This window comes from Rhamphochromis longiceps, linkage group LG6, assembly GCF_057381845.1.
Source record: "Rhamphochromis longiceps isolate RC_006_pf linkage group LG6, R_longiceps_female_GT1.1, whole genome shotgun sequence".
Taxonomy (NCBI): domain Eukaryota; kingdom Metazoa; phylum Chordata; class Actinopteri; order Cichliformes; family Cichlidae; genus Rhamphochromis; species Rhamphochromis longiceps.
In genome coordinates, this window is record NC_140562.1 from 18,741,550 (window position 1) to 18,764,915 (window position 23,366).

Below are 23,366 nucleotides of genomic sequence, written 5' to 3' on the forward strand. Positions count from 1 at the left end.
ATGTAATTTTATATACTAACATTCAAAAATTTTGAATGTCATACCATTACAACAGTATGCTATTTGCTGTACTAATTGCACATTATATTCTGACGACACTCTACCTTGTTCTATAGAGTACTTAACTTTATTTGTTTTTCTATGATTAGTATTCTTGTACTTTTGATTAGTTGTATTTATTTACTACAGTAGCAGGTAGCAATGTTTCATTCATTTGGATTTACAAATGAATGAAATGTGAGCTGAACGGTCAGGTTCAGAATGTTACTTCGCAGCCACCGTACTTTTCTGAACGGGAAACGGCGTTTGTTTGTTGTGTTACCTGTTAACATTAGCTAAAGACATGGCGGAATACGCACACGTAAAATCTACCAAACTGGTTTTAAAAGGTCATAATAAAGGGTAAGGGCTATTTTTGCTTTGTGGCATTACCCGATGCCACCTCAACTACTTTTCGGGGCTTATTATGTGCTCTTTTCTCTGCTAGCTTTAATTAATACGCTAGGCTAGGCTAACAGTAATGCTACAAAGAAGAAACTTACCTCTTAGCCCGTAGTTAACCAACATATCTACAGTCTTTAAGGTTGGACAGGAACGTTTTTGAAAAAAGGGCTTTGCAAGTGAAATAATTACCAGTCAAAATAAACAGAAAGATTTAAAGATAAAGCGTGATGTTAAACCACCAACCTGAAGGCTTTACCTAAAGCATAAGTTAACTGGAGTAACATAAACTAATCTGTTAGCAATGTTAAAGAAAGTGTAAGTGAGAGAGAAAGAACTACAAAGAAAAAAAAACCCACATTATGCAGCATGTGGTTTGCAAAAAAATCATATTTATTATAAGGAACATAAATAACTTCATAAAATGAAAGCTCCAAGCTATAGTTTGGGTTAAAATTCACTGGAGCTGAATACTTTTATGGAGAAACAGAAGTCCTGAAACCCTTTATCCATATTAAGTAATAAATGATAATATTCATTTGGTGTTGCTTAGTATTTAGTATATATTATTTGGTATTATTCCAAGAGAGTGGAAGTTGCATTTCAAGGAAAATGCTTGGATATTGCAAGGTCTATTTTATAATTAAATTTAGCTACTGTACAATTTAAGACATTTTTGATTTTTTTTGTGTGAAAAAAGTAATAAAATACTAAATTAAAGCAGTCTGCCTATTTACTTGACACAAACATTTTCTTTACATAGGAATATATATATATATATATATATATATATATATATATATATAACTTTGTAGCTAGCAAGCAGGGTAAAATATACCCACATTAATTTGTCTATTAACTAGTGCTCATTAAGAAGCTGATCTTTTCCATCTTGATATTAATGTCACAGGAAAAAGAAGAAAAACAAAGATAAGAAAAGAAAAGCCACAGATGAAGAGGAAAGGCTTGATATTGTTGGTATGTATATCTTCTGTATTTTACATTAGTATTTTGTCCATTAAGCAGTAAGTGTTCTTTGAGCATACAAACAGCTAAGATCTTTCAGATATAAAAACGAATAAATTAGAGGGGTCTGTTCAAACTCATTCAAACATCAACATTCTTGATACATTCATGACTGAAGGAATATATTCTTCCCTACTGTTAATGTCTCTTAAATTCACAGTAGTGCCGTGCATTATTTAAGCTCTGACATGGACCTTTTTTTCTCACTAGGTGGCTGGTGGTCTGTAAGCAGCTTTGGAGAAATTACAGGAACAGTTGCCATAGAGATGCAGAACAAGTCATACATCCATGCCCTGGATACCGGTCTCTTCACACTTGGTTCACCACACAGAGGTAAGAGGAGAGACTGGGGTTACATCAAAATTTAACTCTGTTTTTTTCAAAGGTTCAGCTATTTCTGCAGCTCATGGCTTATTCTAGAGACAGTCGAAGTTATTAGCTGATAAATAGTGTAAAACTATTTGAAGTCTGTGTCCTGTGCTGTATCTATACAGCATAGAGCTAAATTTCATTCAAGATTTTTTTTTTTATTATTTGTTTGTTTTAAGCGACATCAGACATTATCATGAAATCTGAACTCAGATTGTGCAAAGAAACTTGGAAGTCCTTAGTGGATAGCGCTAGGCTAGCAGTAGGCTGCCTGTACTAAGCAATTATGGATGAGGGTTTGGAATTTAATGTGGTTTAAAATAAGCAGCAAGCTGGAATTATTTCTTCTCAGTCAGTAAGCAACAACATCTACCTACTGTTATCCAGCTTTGTGTTTTCATATGACCATAGCATGCTATTGAAATGTTATTATCATTGTTTAAAAGCATATTCTTAGGCTTTTGTAATCCTGTACAGCAGCTTATTATTACAGTTAGCCATGTTGCTAATGATTGGCAGTCCAAACGCATGCCAACTAATACAACCGAAAGGTTAGCAAGTAGATCAAGTATGATCCACTAAGGTAATGCTAATATAAACAAAAGAATATGTACATGGATACTCCTTTCCATTCTCCTCTTTTTATAAAAAGGAGTGTGTGAATCTAGGATTTAATTTTTAATGACATGATTCTTCTAGTTTGTGCTCATAGTTATTTATTTTGTGTTCATCACTCTGCCTGCTGTGTTCAGTGTTGTTTTTATATTAGGAGTAAAACAGGAAAGTTATGTGATGTGGCACAACAGTTCCTGTTGAGTCACTAAAGGAAAAAAAGTGATCTATTGTAGATTTAACTGTAAGATCAGCTCCTAGGAACTGTGATTTAGGTTTCACTGGTGTCTATTTTTTTATTTTGTTTTGGGTCTTGTTTTGTTTTTTATGGGACTGTACGAAGTCCGAACCAGAAGTTTCACCCTATTCAAGTTTTGTCCATTCCCTTTGCCTTCCTTACTTTGGGGAAAGGGACAAACAAAGCGGAATGTGGTGAGTTGAGTTTGAGGTGATTACATGTGATGGCAGGCCCCTCAGCTCAGGTCATTTGCACCTCAGATGTGGTCATTAAAGTAGAACTTTGCACTGGGAGCCTGAGCCTGTCGCTGAATTTATGGTATATGACCTCCTGACTTTGCATGTTCGTGGTGGAGTTGAGCTCTCATCACCCCTAACTAGGGCTGTGCGATATGACGAAATATAACTGATGACGTAATTAAAACATAATATGAAACACGTTTCATATTATATCTATCATTTGTTTCGTGGTGTGGCAAAATACACTGTATACAGCGATATTTTTTTCATCGTTTGGATGGTCACTACATGGATGCAGGCACAGAGAATACCAGCATGGCTACTGGGGATGAAGCAGAACCAGGTAGCTCCAAACAGAAGGACCAGTCAAAACAAATCGAGGACCTTATTTCTAAACAAGGGGCTACCTCTGTTCATGGACATGGTTTGGTTATGAAGTGTCTCACATGGACCAGAAAACAGAACTATGCAAATTATGCCACAAATCCGTCCCCACCACAGACAGAATGCAGTCATTAACAAAGCATGCCATAAAACTATTGCTGCAAAAGGTAGCAGTACCATGAATTTATTCCACCAGCTGAAAAGTCTTCCACTGCAAAATGAGACTGTTTAATCTTGGCATGTCCACGTCTCCCCACACATCAAAGAAAATGTTAAATAAATCAGCTGTGATACCTGTGACTATTCCTCGTCAGTTGTTTTTATAGTCACTGTTTACGCTTTTGTTTCTGTAATTTGAGGTTTATTGTAAAATTTTATATGTTAGAAGCATGAAGGAGCACATTCTTAATTTCATTTGTTTTCAGAATCAGAATCGTGTTTATTGGCCAAGTATATGTGCAGACACATACAAGGAATTTGGTTCCGGTAGATGGTGGCTCTCAAGCACAGCAATGTAAAACACACACACACACACACACACACACACACACACACACACACACACACACACACACACACACACACACACACACACACGTCTATATATACACATTACACATACATACACAACGCTGTGTAAACCAACTATAAATAACTAATCTAAACTTATATACATAAAATACAGAAATGGAATGAATACTACAGAATGTACATAAGGTGCAGTTGCAGTCTGGCAGTGGGAGCAGTGTGACAGGTCAACTGTTTAGGAGGGAGATGGCAAGGGGAAAGAAACTGTTCCTGTGTCGGGTGGTCCTGGTCTGCAGGCTTCTGTACCGTCTGCCAGAGGGCAGCAGATCAAAAAGTCTGTGACCAGGGTGTGAGGGGTCTGTGATGATTTTCCCTGCCCGTTTCCTGGTTCTTGAGAGGTACAGATCCTGGATGGAGGACAAGGGGGCGCCGATGATCCTTTCTGCTGCCCGTACAGTCCGCTGCAGTCTGTTCCTGTCCTGTTTAGTGGCTGCACCATACCAGACTGTGATGGGGGAGCACAGGACAGACTCAATGACCTCAGTGTAGAACTGGATCAGCAGCTCCTGTGGAAGACTGTACTTCCCCAGTTGTCTCAGGAAGTACATCCTCTGCTGGGTCTTTTTGAGGATGGAGTTGATGTTGGTCTCCCACTTCAGTTCCTGGGAGATGGTGGTACCCAGGAACTTGAAGATCTTCACAGTCGACACAGGGCTGTCTGATATGGTGAGGGGGAGCAGAGTTGAGGGATGTCTCCTGAAGTCCACTGTCATCTCTACAGTTTTAAGAGTGTTCAGCTCCAGATTGTGCTGACTGCACCAGAGTACCAGCTGCTCAACTTCCTGCCAGTATGCAGACTCATCACCATCCTGAATGAGGCCAATGACAGTGGTGTCATCTGCAAACTTTAGGAGTTTAACAGCCGAGTTCTTGGAGGTGCAGTCGTTAGTGTAGAGGGAGAACAGCAGTGGTGAGAGGACACATCCTTGATGGGCACCAATACTGAGGGACTGAGTTTCAGAGGTGATCTCCCCCAGCCTCACTTGTTGCTTTCTATCTGTCAGGAAGCTGGTGATCCACTGACAGGTAGCTGGTGACACGCTGAGCTGGGAGAGTTTGGAGGGGAGAAGTTCAGGCACAATGGTGTTAAAAGCCGAACTAAAGTCCACAAACAGGACCCTGGCATAAGTTCCCGGGCGGTTGAGGTGTTCCAGGATGTAATGCAGCCCCATGTTTACTGCATCATCCACCGACCCGTTTGCCCGGTAGGCAAACTGCAGAGGGTCCAGCTGGTGGCCTGTAATGTTTTTCAGATGGGCTAACACCAGTCGTTCGAAGGATTTCATGACCACAGACGTCAAGGCGACAGGTCTGTAGTCATTCAGTCTCAGTTTATTTTGTCTTCTAAATTCTATGGCACTATATGGTTGAAAATAACATTTGTATACCGTGTATTGTGATATGGATGATCTGATATCCTCATGTTGGTGTTGTTCCAGGTTCAACATTGCAAGTGACCAATCACATTGTTGTGACGTTATTCTTTTGCGCGCCAAGCCATTCGTGCATTTATGAAATTCCAATGTTGCAAGGACAATATCAATTCTGCTTACTGTTTATTAAAGGGTTAGGGTTAGGGTTAGGGTCATGGTCCGTTGATCGGCGGACAGAGGCGGTTTCACGCAGCTTTAGAACAGTTTTTTGTTTTACGCCGCTTTTTCCCGAAGTTGCAAAAGTATGACGTCACAATATTCTGATTGGTCACTTGCAACGTTGATCCTGGAACAACATTTAGTATGATGATCTGGGAACAACACCAACACGAGGATATCAGATCAACCATTGTGATATAGCCAAAAAATGTCGTGATATTAGATTTTCCTCATATCGTCCAGCCCTACTCCTAACACAAAAATTTGCATCGCCCTCTCTCTGAGGTCTTATATGATCGGATGATAATTGTACATCTACTAACACAGTGGTTCCCAACCTTTTTTTTGCTAGGCCCCCTTTGTTTTACAAGAAAAATGTCTCAATTCTCAAACATTTAGTAAACAATTAAGCAAATACAAGTAAACTGCAATAAACTATAGGTAGTAATAAAATAAACTACTAACTCTTTTACGCTACGTGCACACCTACACGGGTATTTTTGAAAACGCAGCTGTTTCTGTGCGTTCTGACCTTTCGTCCACACGGAAACGGCGTTTTGAATCACCGAAAACTGAGATTTTTTTAAAACTCCTGTTTTGCGTTTACGTGTGGACGAGGAATACGGAGTTCCTCTCGCAACGTCAAAGGTATGTTCCTTTTTTCACATCACGCTGTGCTCCACATTATTGTTTACATGACATGAATTGCAGAATGGCAGATAGAGACAAAATACTCGCAGTTACTGTCCCTCTATTTACAAAGGCAGAGGCATCACGGTGTAATTATTTTACGTGTAGTTGTTTTTTTCCTGTGTAATAATATTCAACATTGCTATCAATAAATTTTTTCAAAAAATGCCTCTCTGTGCAAAATGGGTTTAAAAAAATAACTGTGGGATACTGTTTGTCCGTGATTTGAACCGAGGGAACAAATCGTGGCAGGATCAGCCTGATATTATTTGTATCCCACTGTAACTTTACTGTATAAAGAGCTAACATCGCCAAAATGTCAGGAGTAGTTAGTCATTACAACAAGTGCTTGTGAACTAAAAATCAAGAATGATACTGTTTGTCTGTGATTTGAACAGCCCAGCGCTGCTTTCGATGCAGGGAAAACCACTTCTGTCGCGGAGATCTACCTCGGCACTTGTGCAGGTGAAGCCAAAGGGAAGATATGCTTCACCATATTTTCTAGTCTTTGGTTTGGAAGGAAGTTGGTTTGGAAACATATTTGGCGATGCTTCATCTCCTGCTTTGCGTTTGTGTGGAAGGAAGCCCCGTCAAAAAAACTGTCCATTATGCTAGCAGTGTCCAAGCGTTCTTTTTTTTTTTTTTTTTTTTCTTCATACTGCGCCCCCCCTGCAATGGCTCTGCGGCCCCCCTAGGGGGCGGGCCCCACACTTTGGGAACTTCTGTACTAACAGATTAAACAGTGATCATATTGTTCTGTGTCAGAAAGAAAGCGCATACAGGGAGTGCAGAATTATTAGGTAAATGAGTATTTTGTCCACTTCATCCTCTTCATGCATGTTGTCTTACTCCAAGCTGTATAGGCTCGAAAGCCTACTACCAATTAAGCATATTAGGTGATGTGCATCTCTGTAATGAGAAGGGGTGTGGTCTAATGACATCAACACCCTATATCAGGTGTGCATAATTATTAGGCAACGTCCTTTCCTTTGGCAAAATGGGTCAAAAGAAGGACTTTACAGGCTCAGAAAAGTCAAAAATAGTGAGATATCTTGCAGAGGGATGCAGCAGTCTCAAAATTGCAAAGCTTTGAAGCGTGATCATCGAACAATCAAGCGTTTCATTCAAAATAGTCAACAGGGTCGCAAGAAGCGTGTGGAAAAACCAAGGCGCCAAATAACTGCCCATGAACTGAGAAAAGTCAAGCGTGCAGCTGCCAAGATGCCACTTGCCACCAGTTTGACCATATTTCAGAGCTGCAACATCACTGGAGTGCCCAAAAGCACAAGGTGTGCAATACTCAGAGACATGGCCAAGGTAAGAAAGGCTGAAAGACGACCACCACTGAACAAGACACACAAGCTGAAACGTCAAGACTGGGCCAAGAAATATCTCAAGACTGATTTTTCTAAGGTTTTCTGGACTGATGAAATGAGAGTGAGTCTTGATGGGCCAGATGGATGGGCCCGTGGCTGGATTGGTAAAGGGCAGAGAGCTCCAGTCCGACTCAGACGCCAGCAAGGTGGAGGTGGAGTACTGGTTTGGGCTGGTATCATCAAAGATGAGCTTGTGGGGCCTTTTCGGGTTGAGGATGGAGTCAAGCTCAACTCCCAGTCCTACTGCCAGTTTCTGGAAGACACCTTCAAGCAGTGGTACAGGAAGAAGTCTGCATCCTTCAAGAAAAACATGATTTTCATGCAGGACAATGCTCCATCACACGCGTCCAAGTACTCCACAGCGTGGCTGACAAGAAAGGGTATAAAAGAAGAAAAACTAATGACATGGCCTCCTTGTTCACCTGATCTGAACCCCATTGAGAACCTGTGGTCCATCATCAAATGTGAGATTTACAAGGAGGGAAAACAGTACACCTCTCTGAACAGTGTCTGGGAGGCTGTGGTTGCTGCTGCACGCAATGTTGATGGTGAACAGATCAAAACACTGACAGAATCCATGGATGGCAGGCTTTTGAGTGTCCTTGCAAAGAAAGGTGGCTATATTGGTCGCTGATTTGTTTTTGTTTTGTTTTTGAATGTCAGAAATTTATATTTGTGAATGTGGAGATGTTATATTGGTTTCACTGGTGAAAATAAATAATTGAAATGGGTATATATTTGTTTTTTGTTAAGTTGCCTAATAATTATGCACAGTAATAGTCACCTGCACACACAGATATCCCCCTAAAATAGCTAAAACTAAAAACAAACTACAAACTACTTCCAAAAACATTCAGCTTTGATATTAATGAGTTTTTTGGGTTCATTGAGAACATGGATGTTGTTCAATAATACAATTATTCCTCAAAAATACAACTTGCCTAATAATTCTGCACTCCCTGTAGTTATTTTTAGGCTTGTTGTTTCATAATATATCAGTAGTGCTGCAGTAGTCCAAAAGAGCTCCGTATCAGCTCAGGATGCTTTTCTTTGACAGTCATAATAGTAATCACAATAATTAACTCGAGGATTTTTTTTTTCTCAATTGTCTGTAATTTTATAAACAGAACATTTTCTTGTTTGCAACACTTTCAGACTATTTTATGTGTATACTTATCTACATGATGTTGATTATGGGCAAGGATAATTGAAGAGCAGGATTATACGGAGGGGGGGTCACTGTGTACTGTAGGATATAAGTGGTTCTGCTTTTCATTTTGTCGTTTTAAATGAAGATGTAAAGTCTGCAGCTTTTTACTTATTCCATGCTCGTGCAAACTTGAGAAGCAAAAACCTAATCTGGGGTGAGGTTTACCGTAGGCTCCTGGATTCGCCTTCAGTCCACAAAGCAGTAATTACTTACGCAGTAAATCCAGACACCAGACTGAAAAGGCTGAACAGGGGTTGACTTGAGGAGGAGGGTAGAGCCAACTCTGAGTTTTCACCCATTTCTGCCTTCAGGCACTTCTGAGGAAGCGCTTTTCATTGACACAGTCCTCCCAGAACAGAGACCCTACTAACAATTAATTCAGACCACATTTATTGAGAACCTGTGAAAATGGCTGGAAGATTGAAACATCCCAATTCCCTTAGTGGGTCCTCATCCTCTGCATGCGCAAACACCAATTTCCAGTAGATAAAAGAGGGCACAAGCTAGAGCACCGAGAGGGAGATGAAAGATTTCATCGTCTTTACTGAGATTTCTACACTGATGCCACACTGTGGATGTTACAGCCTTTTAGAAATGTTCAGTCACCTACAGGTCAGCGGAAACATGCGGATGTTCTTTTAGCCACCCCACTGGGTCACAGTCAGACATATTCCAAACATAATCAGTGTCTGTTATTCATTAATGCATTCTTTAACATCTCAGAGTCTGCTCGGCGTTGACCTGAATGATGGACTGTGAATTCCTCAAAGCTCTGACTGATTGTAAATGTCAGAAAGTAGCCTCATCTCAGGCACCCAGATCAGCACAGCACTACATAACCAGAGGGTCTGCATCATTTATGAAAAACATACATAAGTAAAATACGAAGCTGGTTCAAAGATTCAAAGGTTCAAACTCTAAATATTGAATTAGGACAAACTATGTATAGGGTTCAAAAAATGGAATAAAGCCAAGATTATAATGAGAGCAATAATATAACACTTAAACAATCTGAAGAGGGCCACTGACACCTGTAAAATCTTTAAAAGGCAAATGTTGCTTTGTGTTTCAGATGATGAAGGACCAGATCCTCCCGAACAGTTTACTGCCATCAAGCTCTCAGACACACGGTGAGTATACAAAGATAAACTGCACATTGTTTTTTCATCTTCTCACCAGCAGATTTATTACCCCATTTCTGCATTTTATATTAAGGATCTGTTTCTATTGTCAAGATGTACACAAGTAATTTACCAGCCCATGGGCGATCAATCCTTGAAGATACGCTGCCTGTTACAGAGCTATTTCTTATGCATAAGTTTCAGTGATAGATCTCAGATTCATACACTGTTATTGAACTATTCTTTTCACAGAGAAACACATATTCTGTGGCGAACGTGTTTTGAATATTAGATTAGCCTTTTTTACAAATCTGTTTAGGGTTTTTTTCTTTTTTGCTGTCGCAGGATAGCCTTGAAGTCTGGATATGGAAAGTACCTCGGCATCAGCTCTGAGGGTGTGGTGATGGGGCGCTCTGATGCCATTGGCTCCAGGGAACAATGGGAACCAGTCTTCCAGGATGTGAGTAAATCTTCTAATCGATGTATGCCACCAGTTCAATAATGACATGCAGAGCTGCTGTTTGAGTTTCTTTCTAGTCCAGTGAGTTTTTTTGCAGAAAACAAACGCATCTTTTCAAGATTCCAGATTGGTAGCTTGAGTAGTTTCTGGTGGTGACAGAAAATGTGGCTTAATCCCACAGGTCACAAAACTATTGATTTTATTATTAATGTCAATTTCAGTTATTCTGGCAGACTCATGCTGCGCATATTTGAGTCTGCCAGCAGCAGGGCTGTGAAAGAAGTTTGTTACCTCATGAAGAGGTGTGCAGCGTGCTGAATGCAGCTCGCTGTGGCTTCTGCTCATTGTTTTTTTATCTTGTACTTATATAAAACATGCTGAATACTACAGCCATACAGTGATAAATCCTGAAACCTACTGAATTTTCTGTGATTATGTCAAAATATAACTCAACCCACCAATTAAATGCTGCAGCTGCCAGGAACGTTCACATTGCATTAGCAGTAAGTTGATACGGCCTTTGTTTGTTTTTGTTTAGTTTTCTTTTTGTTTTTGCTGTTGGCACAGTTACCCAGTTTGTATTATTGCAAGTCGCGACTGAACATCTGACATTTATTTTGAAAATTAGAGTTGCTTGATCTCACACTACAGCATCAGCATAATAGGCCAAAACAAGCAGGTGCAGCACCCACACTACCCCTCCTCTTCCTTTGTGTATCATTTACATCCACCTGGAAGCTTGTGATGATCCAACCGAAAACCAACCCGTCGCTATATAATACAATAAATGTCCCTAGCAAGTTGTCGTCAAGCAATTTCACTTGTACAATTGTTTGCCTTTTGTGGCTGAATGCTCTCCGACTTCCTATTTTTTCATTGCCGTGTTAGACGAGACTCTTTTTAATAAAAGGGACAGTGTTTTCAAAGGAACGAGGTTCACATAGATATGGATGGCCAGGCTGCCGAAACATAGAATAGAAAACCTTAGATACTTTATTCTCTGCTAATGAAGCTATCACTCCACTAAATCTAGTAAATGGTTGCACTGGGTTTATCAAACCCTTCTCGATAGAGTACACCAGCCAGATTTAACTGCTAAAGGCACTGGATTAAAATAAGAAAAATAATGATTATGTCATAGTTTCTAATTGCCTTCATTATCAAAGTGGCTGCCAACAAACACTGGAGGGACCCTGGCGTCTTACTTTTAATTGGTGTGCAGCCTTTTAGTCCCTTTACTGTCTGACTTTATACTCTGAAGAGATGATTTGGTTAAAAAGGCAGTCGCACAAATTTAATCAGTGCATTTACTAGCCCGCTAGCAGCAGCACCACTGTGCAGTGAAGTGCAGAGAACATGTGCATGTGAAGATAGAAATCTAAACAAAGATAACAGGCTAAATAAAGATAAAAATTAAAGCATCAGATAATGCTGTGAACACTAAGTTGCTCTACTGATCGCACCGACACAAGTAAGATAATTGACTAAACAATTAGTGGTCTGATAAGACATTTGAATATATTTACTTGGGTTTTCTCTTTTTTTCATATGTTTTGGATACCTTCAAACTTGCAGAAGAATGATAAATGTTTTAATAAGAACTTTATATTCTTGAAATTTGTAAATATTTGTATTTGAAACACAACATGCATATTTTGTGGTTGTGTCACATCGTGTAAAAGGATCGCTTATGTTTTAGTTTCTTTGTTTTGTTTTGGTTTAACCAGCCCCAAAGAGCCCTGATTCATACAACACGCCTCTCGACTGACATTAAGCCCATGGGAGATGGCATTTACCTGAAGTTATGAGCAACTAGCTCATTATGCAGAAAGCATCTACCTTATCACTGCAGCGTGCTGCTTGCCTTCATGCTTTGTTGAAACTATAAACAAGCTGCCCAGCACAACCTTGAAACTCTTTTACATCAAATATTGGGCAACCTTTCATGCCTGTCACAACAACCAATCCCACTGCAATTCTATCTAATCTACCCGACCCCACCCCTCTCCCCATCTCCTGTGTTTTCTTTTTGTTCTGCTTCAGGGTAAAATCGCTTTCCTGGCAGCAAATAGCTGTTTCATTTCCTACAGTGACAACGGGGACATTGTGGCCAAGAGCAAGACAGCAGGGGATGGCGAGATGGTGAAGGTGATGTGTAAATAGTGTTCTTCCACAAGGTTGCATGTTAATCCTTTGATTTTAAGCATGCAATCTCTGTAGGGGTCTGACTGTTAAGTGGGAAGGGGGAAATGTTGTGACCTCACTTCATGGAGTTCAAGGTATTGATATGTAACGCACCACTTCCCTCCTGCTCCTCTCTTTCTCTCTCTCCCTCTTTCTTTCTTCTTTCTCTTTGTTTTTTGTTTTTTTCCCACTGGACAAAGAACAGATCCGAACTTGTGCAGAACGAGAGGTCAAGCGTAAAGATGACATTGCAGATGAGGACAGGGGCAACGTGAAGTCCTGCGAGATCAATTATGTGTACGTAACCTCTGCTGTTTATAAGCGGTGCTTATGAAATGTGTAAGCAGCCCAAACAAAGACTAATGAAGGAAAAATGTTAAGTTCTCTTATATTTTCTTTGGAATCTTCTCCGTTAGAAAGGTTATCGTAAGTTAGAATAAGTAAATGTTATAATTACCTGTTATTCTTTGCTAAGTTCAGTAGATGCTTTTGTTCTCCTTTAATATGAAGTTTAACTAGACGTTTCTGTTCTCTTTCAAAATAGGCCTGTGAAAAAGAGGACGTTGTAATTTATTGACGTCCATAACCAGAAAAAGCGGCTGCATGTACCACGGCCCACTACTTAAAAAAAAAAAAAAGGCTTGTAGCAAGCAGTGAAACACAGATAAGCTGATGTGCTTATGTGAGGCGTTGCAAGATGGTTAAAATGATAGGAAAAGAGGGATATCTGACAGGGAAATACTGTGTCTATAGCAAAGCTATAGGTATCAGTCAGTATGAGGTCTCATCGATAAGCTGCTCAAAAAACAACGTTTAACCTCCAGTGTTTACAACGTCATAAAAACATTACATTTAAAGGCATTCATTAAGAGGTACCAGGTACTTTTTTAGTACCTACTTTACTGGGTTTCCAAGTGAGTGGAGTCACATGCCACTGATTGGCCAGCCAGTGGCATCACTGTTGTGAAAGCAACTTTTTGAAACCCAACAACAAGGGAAACAGCAGCATGAAAACCAACACCGTGTCTTTGAGTCTGACTAAAAGCTGTAGACGGAGCAGCAGATGTACCATCGCCTCAACGTTCTTCATTGTTTTGTTGTGTTTGTGTCGCATACAAATGACATCAAAAGACTTTTGGCCATGTTGCTACGGCGACCTGACACACATTGAGGTGGCTCTCAGTTGTAATGGAAAACAACCAAAACCAGATTGAGCCGAGTAGGTACTAGTGGAAAAGAGGGATAACACTTCTTTTATATGACATATCATTTGTAATATTTCAGCGTAAGTAAATCATCTGAACCCCGACCACACTGCTGGTCACAACTTCTCGATGTTCCAAACAGTGAGCTGCATCTACACATGATGCTTCGGTTTCAGAGGTTAGAAGACTGAAAAATGCCCAATTTAAAATCGTTATGTTAGAAAAGGCCAAAGCTTAATGTCCGTTGGGTTAATCTCTGCATCCACACAGGAAACGATTCGTGTCGAGGTCACGATCAGAGATCATAGAAAACCACTGCCTTCGGCTTGGTGATGATGTCACTACTGTGGAAACACACTAGCAACCAGACGTTAGGAGCTCTCAAGATAAACTTTAGCACAGGATACTGGTGATTGCCATATGGCAGAGTAGTAAATACATTCAGAGGGTTGCCTAGACAACCCGATCCTGGACCAACCATCAGCTTCAAAATGATCATCACCTTTTTCCGTCCCATTTTCTGTAAATCATAAACTCTGCTTTGATACACTTTCTTTGTAAAAAATTCATACTGCTAATAGAATTTGTCTTACAAGCACTTGATGCTTCCTATCAGTAATTAAATTTAATATTTTGCAATAATTTGACATTTTACAGTTTCAACCGAGCACCATCTGCCTCCCCAAAACCAGGGAGGAAAATAAAAGAAAACAAACAGTAATTTCTTTATCCTCACAATTATCTTAAAGTGTCAGTCTCTACTGACAAGATTTGAACAGCAAAAACACTTGCCTGGGTGTGAAGAAGATCACGCCTAAAGGATCTGCCTCATCAATCCAATGCCTTTAAAGGCACAATTGATGGTCTGCTGTAAAAGCGTGATGAGAAGGCAGGCAGCGGCGCATTTTCGCTTCCAATGCTTCAAGTGTTTTATATACAGCCTGTCTGTGGCCTATTAAGTTCCGGGCAATATGTCTGAAGCTGTGTTTTTGTTAGTTTTTTTTACTTGGCATGCTTTGGCTTTCGTTGGCCACTATTATTTGTTTTAGATGAATGCGGGGGAAATGGACTCATCTTGCTGACATGTTGATAATGGCTGCCCTTGAGCCTGTGTCTTGATGTAGTGTTTAGCATCTGAAATGCTTTTCAGGATGGAGTGTGCCTTGGGAACGGCAAAATGCAGGCAGAATGGGAGAGAAAGTAAATATCGGAGAGTTTTCCGACACACTGCCGCGCTTGTTTATGAAGGTTTTGTCTGAGATATTTAAGTATGTTGTTAAGGTGGCTTATATTAAAATGAGGGATTATTTTAAGCTTTTTTCCAGGGACTTTATGATATTCAGGTGAAGCTTATTCAGATGCACAGCAACATGTATTAATTAAAGGGGAAATCCAACTACCCACTTCAACGCTTCCGGCAGCTGAGTATTTAAATAAGAGCACTGTATGTGTGGTCGCTGGTGGCAGCTGGTAGGCTTAACCACTCAGCCTTTTGCTGTTTAGGTGCCACTGTCAACATTTAGATAATACTTGAGAGCATTATTTGGAATTATTTTTTAAGGTTTTAGCTGCTTATGAAGCCTTGATGTCATTGAACATTTCTCTGTGTGTGTGTGTGTGTGTGTGTGTGTGTGTGTGTGTGTGTGTGTGTGTGTGTGTGTGTGTGTGTGTGTGTGTGTGTGTGTGTGTGTCTTACAGGAAGAAGTTTCAGAGTTTTCAAGATCGAAGGCTCAGGGTTAATGAGGGCGACGCCACTGTCCTAAAGAAAGCCAGGACGGATGGAAAATTTCACGAAGCTTTGCTCGACAGGTGTGAAAATAAGTGTATTATATCCTTACTGTCAGCCACTTACGCTTCTTTTAATGAGCGCTCTCTGTTAAGGGATTTTCTTTCCCAAATGAGTGTTTCTACCTGAAGTTATTAAATTCAAAGTGCCAGAGGAGTGTTTTGTGTAAAAAGAAAGCACTCAGGTACTGCAGAGGCCTGTGTGTTCACACACTGTGTAATACAAAGCAATGAAAAGGTGGCATTCAAGATCAGCATGTGTGCATTCAAAATCCACTTTATTCCTGCACTTCACTTCTGTTTGTGATTCCCTTTCAAAGATAAAGCTGATAGCAGTTTTACATCTCTAAATGAAGATTTGCTTTGGAAAAAATCTCAGTTGAAAAATTCAAGTGGGATTCAAGGGTTTAGAAAAAAACTGAAGGGTATATATATTTTTGTTTCTTTTCTGATTTAGTTTTTTTACACAGTGAAATTTTCGGAGGTTTTATCCTGTTGTGTTGGCATAATCTTTATCTACTCTTATAGTATATAAAGTCTTACACAAATCAGTTCTCTGTAGTTACCATTTAGAGCAGTTTTTAAATTCAAGTTATTCTAATCATGGAATTAATACACGTATTATTTGCACTGATTAACCCTGAATATAAGATGTCCTTTTTTTTTTTTTTTATTGCAGGCGAAGCAAAATGAAAGCAGACAGGTACTGCAAGTGAAGAATGTGGATTGCTGTCATGCCTTTGTAAATGAATGCATTTTATAGATTTGATCATATGACATCGGATTATGACTGTGAGTGTTTTATGTATTTTGAATAAACTTTTAAACTTTATTTTGTTTTGTGTCCTTTTTTACAGCCATGTTCATCTTTGTGAGATTCTTTGCTTTGCTTTGCTCTGGAGAAAAATTGTGTCTAATGTTTGTGGAATGCTTTTGCAACCTTTGATAGGAATCAAATGGCCTGTATAGTGGTATTTGATATGTGAACTATGAAGATTATTTAGTGGGAAATTAACTACAGGCTGATGTTTAACTAAGCTTTAATGAAAGGCAGCAATACCTAATTCGTTAATCTATAACTTAGTTTGACAGTACTCTGTGTGCTTCAGTATTTGCAATGATTTTATGCAATAAGGGTACATGAATGCAACTCAAAAGAGGTAGTGAATTCACTTACACATCTCAGCATGTGTTTTACCCTCCACTGCAGGCATTTATCCTTTTGGCCTATTGATGCATTACTAAATGGGCACACTGGGCACAGGATTATGGGGGCATAGATATTACACGTTTTCACCTGCAAAATATCTGTGTGAATGAAACCTAGTCTAGAATGAGTTATAAAATGAATACAATCAGTTACAAAATACTTCTTTTGTATCAGGGCAGTGCTGGTGATCTCACTGTTTTAGGATGTGTATTCATTTCAGTTCACCCCCCATAGTTAGACATGGGGGGTGAACAGATATTTTCTTAAATGTATCCTCACTTGTTGAGTTAGCCACAACCTAATTGTTGTCCATAGTCCCTACCTGTAGTCAGAATTATAAAGAACCTTTAGAAAAAAAACTGTCAGCATTACAAAAATGAAAAGAAAGCGAAATAACAGACAAAAAAACAAACCATAGAAGGATAAAATCAATGGAGACAAAAGTGATTATCAATCAAACATCTTTTAAACTGTGTTTAAAAGCTGTAGATGGTCTGCTGTCTAATACTAGTTTGTATAGAGCTCCACTGTTGCACAACCTTTACAGAAAATGCACACTGACCACAAGAGCTCTGCCTCAAAGGAAAAATACAGGCTTGTCAAACGTCTTTGATTCCTGTTTACACTGGCAATGAAGTAACTAAATGTTGAAGAAGCCACATAAGGTAATTTTCTTATAAATAGGACATGACCATATATATATGTATAGCTAGATATATATATATACACATATGTATACATACATATACGTGGTCAAGGGTTGTTTTTATACGGAAGTGAAAAAGGACACGTGATGATTTGCATTTATTTTTCTCATGTGACAGCCACTTATGACCAGTTACTGTAATCTGATTACTTTTTCCAAGTAATTTGTAAAAGTAAGGGATTACTATTGCAGGTGAAAATAGACTTAAGAGCAACAGTACTTAGTGGTCCTGAATCTTTGACTTTATGTTTTGCTATGTAAAAATATTTTATTTTGTATGCTGGAATATGGAGAAAATAGGTTTAAATGTTAAAAACATTTCTTCAAGTCAGAGAATGTTTCATATAATTTCATTTTTACTTGATGCAAAAAAGTTAAAAGATTCAAACTAATAAAACAAGTTTTAAAAAAACTTTTTCATTTGATTTAATTGTATATAATGGATTATGCAGGAAAAAATAGAATTGGGCTGAAAGGTCTATTGCTATATAACGTTTTCAGGTTGTGCATCATGTTTTTAGAAAGTAACAAAGTAATAAAGTAACTAAATACTTTTGAAAATAAGTAATCAGGAAAGTAATGGGATTTTTTTAATATATACATATATATTAGTGTATAACTGGCTGTCACATGAGAAAGATAAATGCAAATCATCACGGGTGTCCTTTTTCGCTTCCGTATGGAAACAACCATTGTCCTGTCATCTGGGGGGTGTTTTATAACACTTTAATTATTCTGTAATTGCTTTGTTCACGTCTCTCGCTTGGCAACCAAAAGCCATTTTAATTGTGCTGTTTTATCCACTCAGAAGACGTGTGGGATGCGTGTTTCCCTGCATTTATTAATGGAAAGGGCGTTTAATACATTCTCGAGCTCTTCCTGTTTCCCCTCGGCTGTGCAAAAGTCAGTTCGCCGTCATGGGATAAACAGCAGGAACTTCCGCAGTAAACTTAACGAAACAACAAACCGAGCTGGACATTAGAAAGCGGTTTGAGGGAGATCTTCTGAAATGGGTCCCGGTGTGCTTCTCGTTTTAGCGGCTTCGTTCTGTGTCGTATGGACACAGTTTGTGCCTCCGGTAAGCAAGATATCTCTAACCACACTAACACGCCGTGTTATCAAAGCTCGACTGTTGTCTGACTGCATTGTTTTCAGTGATGTTTGAACCATAAGAGACAGTGACCTTCTCTCCCGCTTATTTACTGCTGTTACTTTCGTGTGTTTGCAGTACACAGAAGACTGTCGGACGGACATGTATCCACCGAAAGGCCCCACGTATGTCACATTATTGTGTAGCTGTCATGTTAATGTTTTAGAGTTGTTACAGAAACTCCGTGATTCGCCTGGTAGCTGAGTCACTGCTGTGTTTGATAACAGCCCTGCTTCGTAATGAGCTCTGCTGCTTTCACTTACTCCTCGTAAATTTGTTAGCCGCACATGTATCCGTTGACAATACTTTGTATTATTTCTTTATGCAATTTTATTACTGCCATTGGCCCTAAGTGAGCTCTGGGCGAGCTTTCTTCCCTTTTTGTGTGTGTGTCTTAACTGTACACTAAAGCTAAAACTGCCAATAATGAATATAGATAGCAGGGATCAGGACAACACATATGCATCGGATACTTCACCTTTTAAACTTTATCCACAGAGTTTTAAAGATCTCTCGGCTATAAGGGAAGTGTAAGATTTATTCTTTGCCACCATTCTTCAGTAATCAGGCTTAACAAGTTTTGATGAGGACCCCCTTAGATGTCTGCACTCCCCCACCCAGGAATTTAAAAAGACAATTCAATTCACTAATATTTATGCAGCGCCAAGTCACAACTGCAGTCACCTAAAGGTGCTTTAATTCTAACAATCAACCTTTAGGCAAGCACTTAATGAAAGTGGGAAGGAAAAACTCCATTTTAACAGGAAGAAACCTTTGGCAGAACCAGGCTCAGGGAGGGGAGGCCATCTTCCATTACCAGTTTGGAGTGAGGGGAGGGAGACGGGGCAAAAAATCTACTTCTTTCTAACCGAAAGAAGTAGTTTTATCCAGCCATTTATCATTTATGTCATCATATCTTCGACTAGTTTTGCACTCACTTTATTATTTCTTAACCAAGTCAGTAATGTATTAGAACTCACTTAGCTGCAATGAACAATAATGCTGTGAATGGAGGCTTACCACTAAAAGCAGGGGAGTAGTGTCGTTTTTAAATCTTTTGCTTTCTAATCAGGTTCAAAGGAGCCGTGAGCTGGTACACAGTGGACCTCGACTTACCGCCCAGCAAGAGATGGTCGGCTGTGATTACTGACAAAAAAACAGATGTAAGAGTCATTGGAAAACACTTCGCAATAATGCTCCAAGTCCCAGAAAAAAAAGCGCATTAAAATCGTGATCTTATTCTCTTCAGCTGGTCAACATGATAGAAGCCATCAAAGAGCTGGCTGACGCTTTAGTGCCGAGCGGAAAGCTGATAGAGATGGTCGACATTGCACTGGTGAGTGCTGTCTTCTCTTCTCCCACTTCCTTGATATATACTTTTTTTTTTTTTTAAACTTCATCTCAAGTGTTTCTGATTGAATCCTTTGCAATGTTTCACAGCCTTTAATGGTGGACACACTTCCAAGCCCGTTCAATGAAGAAATCAGAGGAATCGCAGCTGCTTCAGGGGCTCCTCTTGGTAAATAAATGAATTGAAGTAAAGTAGTCAACTCTCTAGTAAGCGAAAAAGGAAATCCAAATAATCTCTGTTTTCGTCATTCTTAGGTGAAGTCGTCTTGTTTAACATCTTCTACGAGGTGTTCACCGTGTGCACGTCGATTGTTGCAGAAGACGAAAAGGGTAAGTGGGCTGATTTTTGGAGTCAGTGAAGTGATTTTTATTTTTTTTAATAATTAACTGATACACTGTTGGGCTTTGGCTTTTTTCAGGTAACCTCATTCATGGCAGAAACTTAGACTTTGGTCTATTTATGGGGTAAGTTTATCAGTTTCACAGGTTTCAAATTTTAAGCCAAGTCTTGCCTCAGACAGGTTAAAAGTGTGTTCTTCTTCAAAGCTGGGACGTGAAGAACAAGTCGTGGATCATTAGCGAGAGGCTGAAGCCTCTCGTGGTCAACCTCGACTTCAAGAGAAACAACCAGACAGTCTTCAAGTCGACAAACTTTGCCGGTTATGTTGGCATGCTCACCGGCATCAAGCCTGTGAGTCATTTAGTAGCACATCTGAGGACTCAATCGGCATAAAACATTATTTAAGGCAGCAGAGTTGCCTATGCTCTTTGTAGTTGTGGAAGTACAGAAGATTAAAAGGAAAGTTTCTCTTGCAGAACATCTTCACCCTGACTATGAACGAGCGCTTCAGCCTCGACGGAGGATACATTGGTGAGCTTTTGGGGTTCTACACGTGCTCAAGATCAGATGTTTTGTCATTGTTTGTCAACGTGTTGATCTGCTCTCATGCAGGAATCCTGGAGTGGATCTTGGGACAAAGAGATGGGATGTGGATGAGCTTTCTCACTCGATCAGTCCTAGAAAATGCAACCAGGTATTCTTTGATACTTAAAGCAGTTTTTTGGCCACTAATGAGCACCAAGACAGTGTGACAGTGTGCCTTTTCGTGTTAATGTGTAGAAGTGGGAGGCAGTGAAACGCTGCAGTGCCCGACTATAACAAGACAAAAGTAAATTTAAGTAGAAGATTAAGTTTTGCTGTTATTTGGTACGCAGTGCATCCACTGTTTGATACATCTTAGGGATTTCGATGGCATTGTTAGTAATAAATTAGTTTGTTTGTTTTTTGTTTTTTAGCGATGATCTCTCCTTTTGAGTTTTTGAAAAATAAAGCATAAGAATATCAGATTATAAATCATTGAAAGAAATCATATTAAAATGATTAGAAAATAAAATTCTTTCATTGGAAAGAAAGTTTCACTACAACATAAGAACTGAGTTAAAGCGCATTGTAGTTTCTTTGGTGAATCGGTTTCTGCGAACAATATTTTTATTTTTTCCCTCTCCAGCTACGAGGAAGCTAAAAGTCGTCTGGCTCAGACCAAGCTGCTCGCTCCAGCCTATTTCATCCTTGGAGGAAACAGCACAGGACAGGGCTGCATCATCACCAGGTCTAGGCTGCTCAGCATTGATATCTTGGAGTAAGTACTGCTGCCTAGATCAAGGCCACTTAATATTAAATGTGTGTTGAACAACACAGAACCTTGTATTCTTGGATAAAGGGATGATAGATCACCCTCATGAGGTCCTGCAAAAATCTCAGTGTAGATCTGTGGCGATTTGGTAGCTAGAGACCATAGAAAGTGATTATTTTGGTTACTTGTAAACCTTCAGGCAAGCGACTAAAGAGACTACCAGTAAGAATTGATAATACCATTGATCGATATAACTGATAAATACATTAGAGGGTCACTGAGGTACCCAGATCCTGATCTGCAAGCAACGGGCTGGCAGCTTTAAAGCAATGCGTGACAAGCGTATCGCTTCCTGTTTGTACACGGCTTAAGGCGCTAAAATCCAACACACAGCAAAAGTACTGGATCATGAGTCAGTGATGCTGCTTTCCTCATGCTCTCATGATTTGTTGCTTAACTAGCAGCTGAGGTCAGATGGTAAACAGTCCAGTTACTTGCTGTTATTGCACGTCACACACTGAAGTTTGACCAACTTGTTCCTCAGGATTGATCTGAAGCTGGGCCGGTGGTACGTCCTGGAGACAAACTACGACCACTGGAAGGACCCTTTCTTCCTGGATGACCGCAGGACTCCAGGCATGAAGTGCATGAATCAGACCACACAGGCTGTGAGTACTGAAGACGCCCACTTCCTGTCCAGAACTGACAGAATTCTGTCAGAAACCTGGCTTTAGGTCTGAGTCTCTTATCACCTTTTGATCATTTCTTTTGTTTTATTTAAATAGAACATCTCAGTGAAGACAATGTATGATGTGCTGTCAACCAAACCAGTGCTGAATAAGGTGAGCATTTTATGATTGCCAGGACTTATAAAATTAAAGACTACTGTACTTTGATCGGCTGTAACTACTTTCTCCTCCTCGATTTACTTTCTTTCCAGTTGACCACATACACGACACTGATGCAGGTCTCTGAAGGCAAGCTGGAGTCCTACATCAGGGACTGCCCAAACCCATGCATGCCGTGGTGATCCTCTAGACACTGAATCCTGATCAGTTTGGAAGTGCTTCCTGGCACAGAGACACTCAACTGATCCTTTGGATAAAACTAAGCTTTTGTACAGCAACCAGTCACCTGATCCAGTTTCATGTCACTCCAGCATTTGTTTTGCAAGCAGTTTAGTAATACTTTCAACTCTGAGAATCCCAAATCCTTTTTTTCCTCTTCTAATATAAAAGAGAAACGTGCCTCATTTTGTTTTTCCACTGTAATTATTTGTATTTTAGGACAAGTCTATAAGTTGATCTCTGTGTGGGCTTAGGAAACGTGTGTGTGTGTGTGTGTGTGTGTGTGTGTGTGTGTAACACAACCAAAATGTCAGTTTATTTGTTAAATGTGTCAATTCCAGCTCACTCTTGTCAAATACGTCAATAACAGTTAAGTTAGAGGAACTTAATGATCTGCCACCACATGACTGACATGTTACACACTGACAATGACAAATGTGCATCGGTACTGAACTACTTCCTTTTTCACTGTTTTAAATTATGACTATTAAAAGAATTCTAATAATGAATGCTCTGCTTTTAATTTAAAGGACAGTCCAACCTCTAGTGCTACTTATCCATCGAAATGGTTTTGATGTTAACTTCCCACTCTTGGAGATACTGGCTATAAACGTTGCTTCTGACTATAACTGAATTAGAGGGCCCTTAGTTCTTAATGCAACAAACCAAATTTAAAAATTAAAAAAAAAAAGCCATTTCAGGCAGGACTGTTTTGTCTTGTCTAAATCC

The 23,366-nt window shown here is 39.6% G+C and overlaps 2 protein-coding genes across 2 annotated transcripts; both read left to right on the forward strand.

The window, feature by feature from the left end:
• Positions 1-267: 267 nt before the first annotated feature.
• On the forward strand, positions 268-16,352 carry frg1 (FSHD region gene 1). Its single transcript, XM_085409539.1, has 9 exons — positions 268-402; positions 1,352-1,419; positions 1,678-1,800; positions 9,838-9,895; positions 10,232-10,346; positions 12,390-12,494; positions 12,736-12,827; positions 15,434-15,544; positions 16,200-16,352. The coding sequence occupies exons 1-9, from the start codon at positions 344-346 to the stop codon at positions 16,234-16,236; spliced, it is 768 nt and encodes a 255-aa protein (XP_085265665.1). The 5' UTR covers positions 268-343; the 3' UTR covers positions 16,237-16,352.
• Positions 16,353-18,338: 1,986 nt separating this feature from the next.
• Positions 18,339-23,146, forward strand: asah1b (N-acylsphingosine amidohydrolase (acid ceramidase) 1b). The gene is made up of 14 exons (XM_085409538.1): positions 18,339-18,514; positions 18,665-18,711; positions 19,659-19,749; positions 19,836-19,922; positions 20,027-20,105; positions 20,192-20,266; positions 20,356-20,401; positions 20,483-20,627; positions 20,753-20,807; positions 20,889-20,970; positions 21,445-21,576; positions 22,115-22,238; positions 22,356-22,412; positions 22,511-23,146. The coding sequence occupies exons 1-14, from the start codon at positions 18,446-18,448 to the stop codon at positions 22,598-22,600; spliced, it is 1,179 nt and encodes a 392-aa protein (XP_085265664.1). The 5' UTR covers positions 18,339-18,445; the 3' UTR covers positions 22,601-23,146.
• The last annotated feature ends 220 nt before the right edge of the window (positions 23,147-23,366 follow it).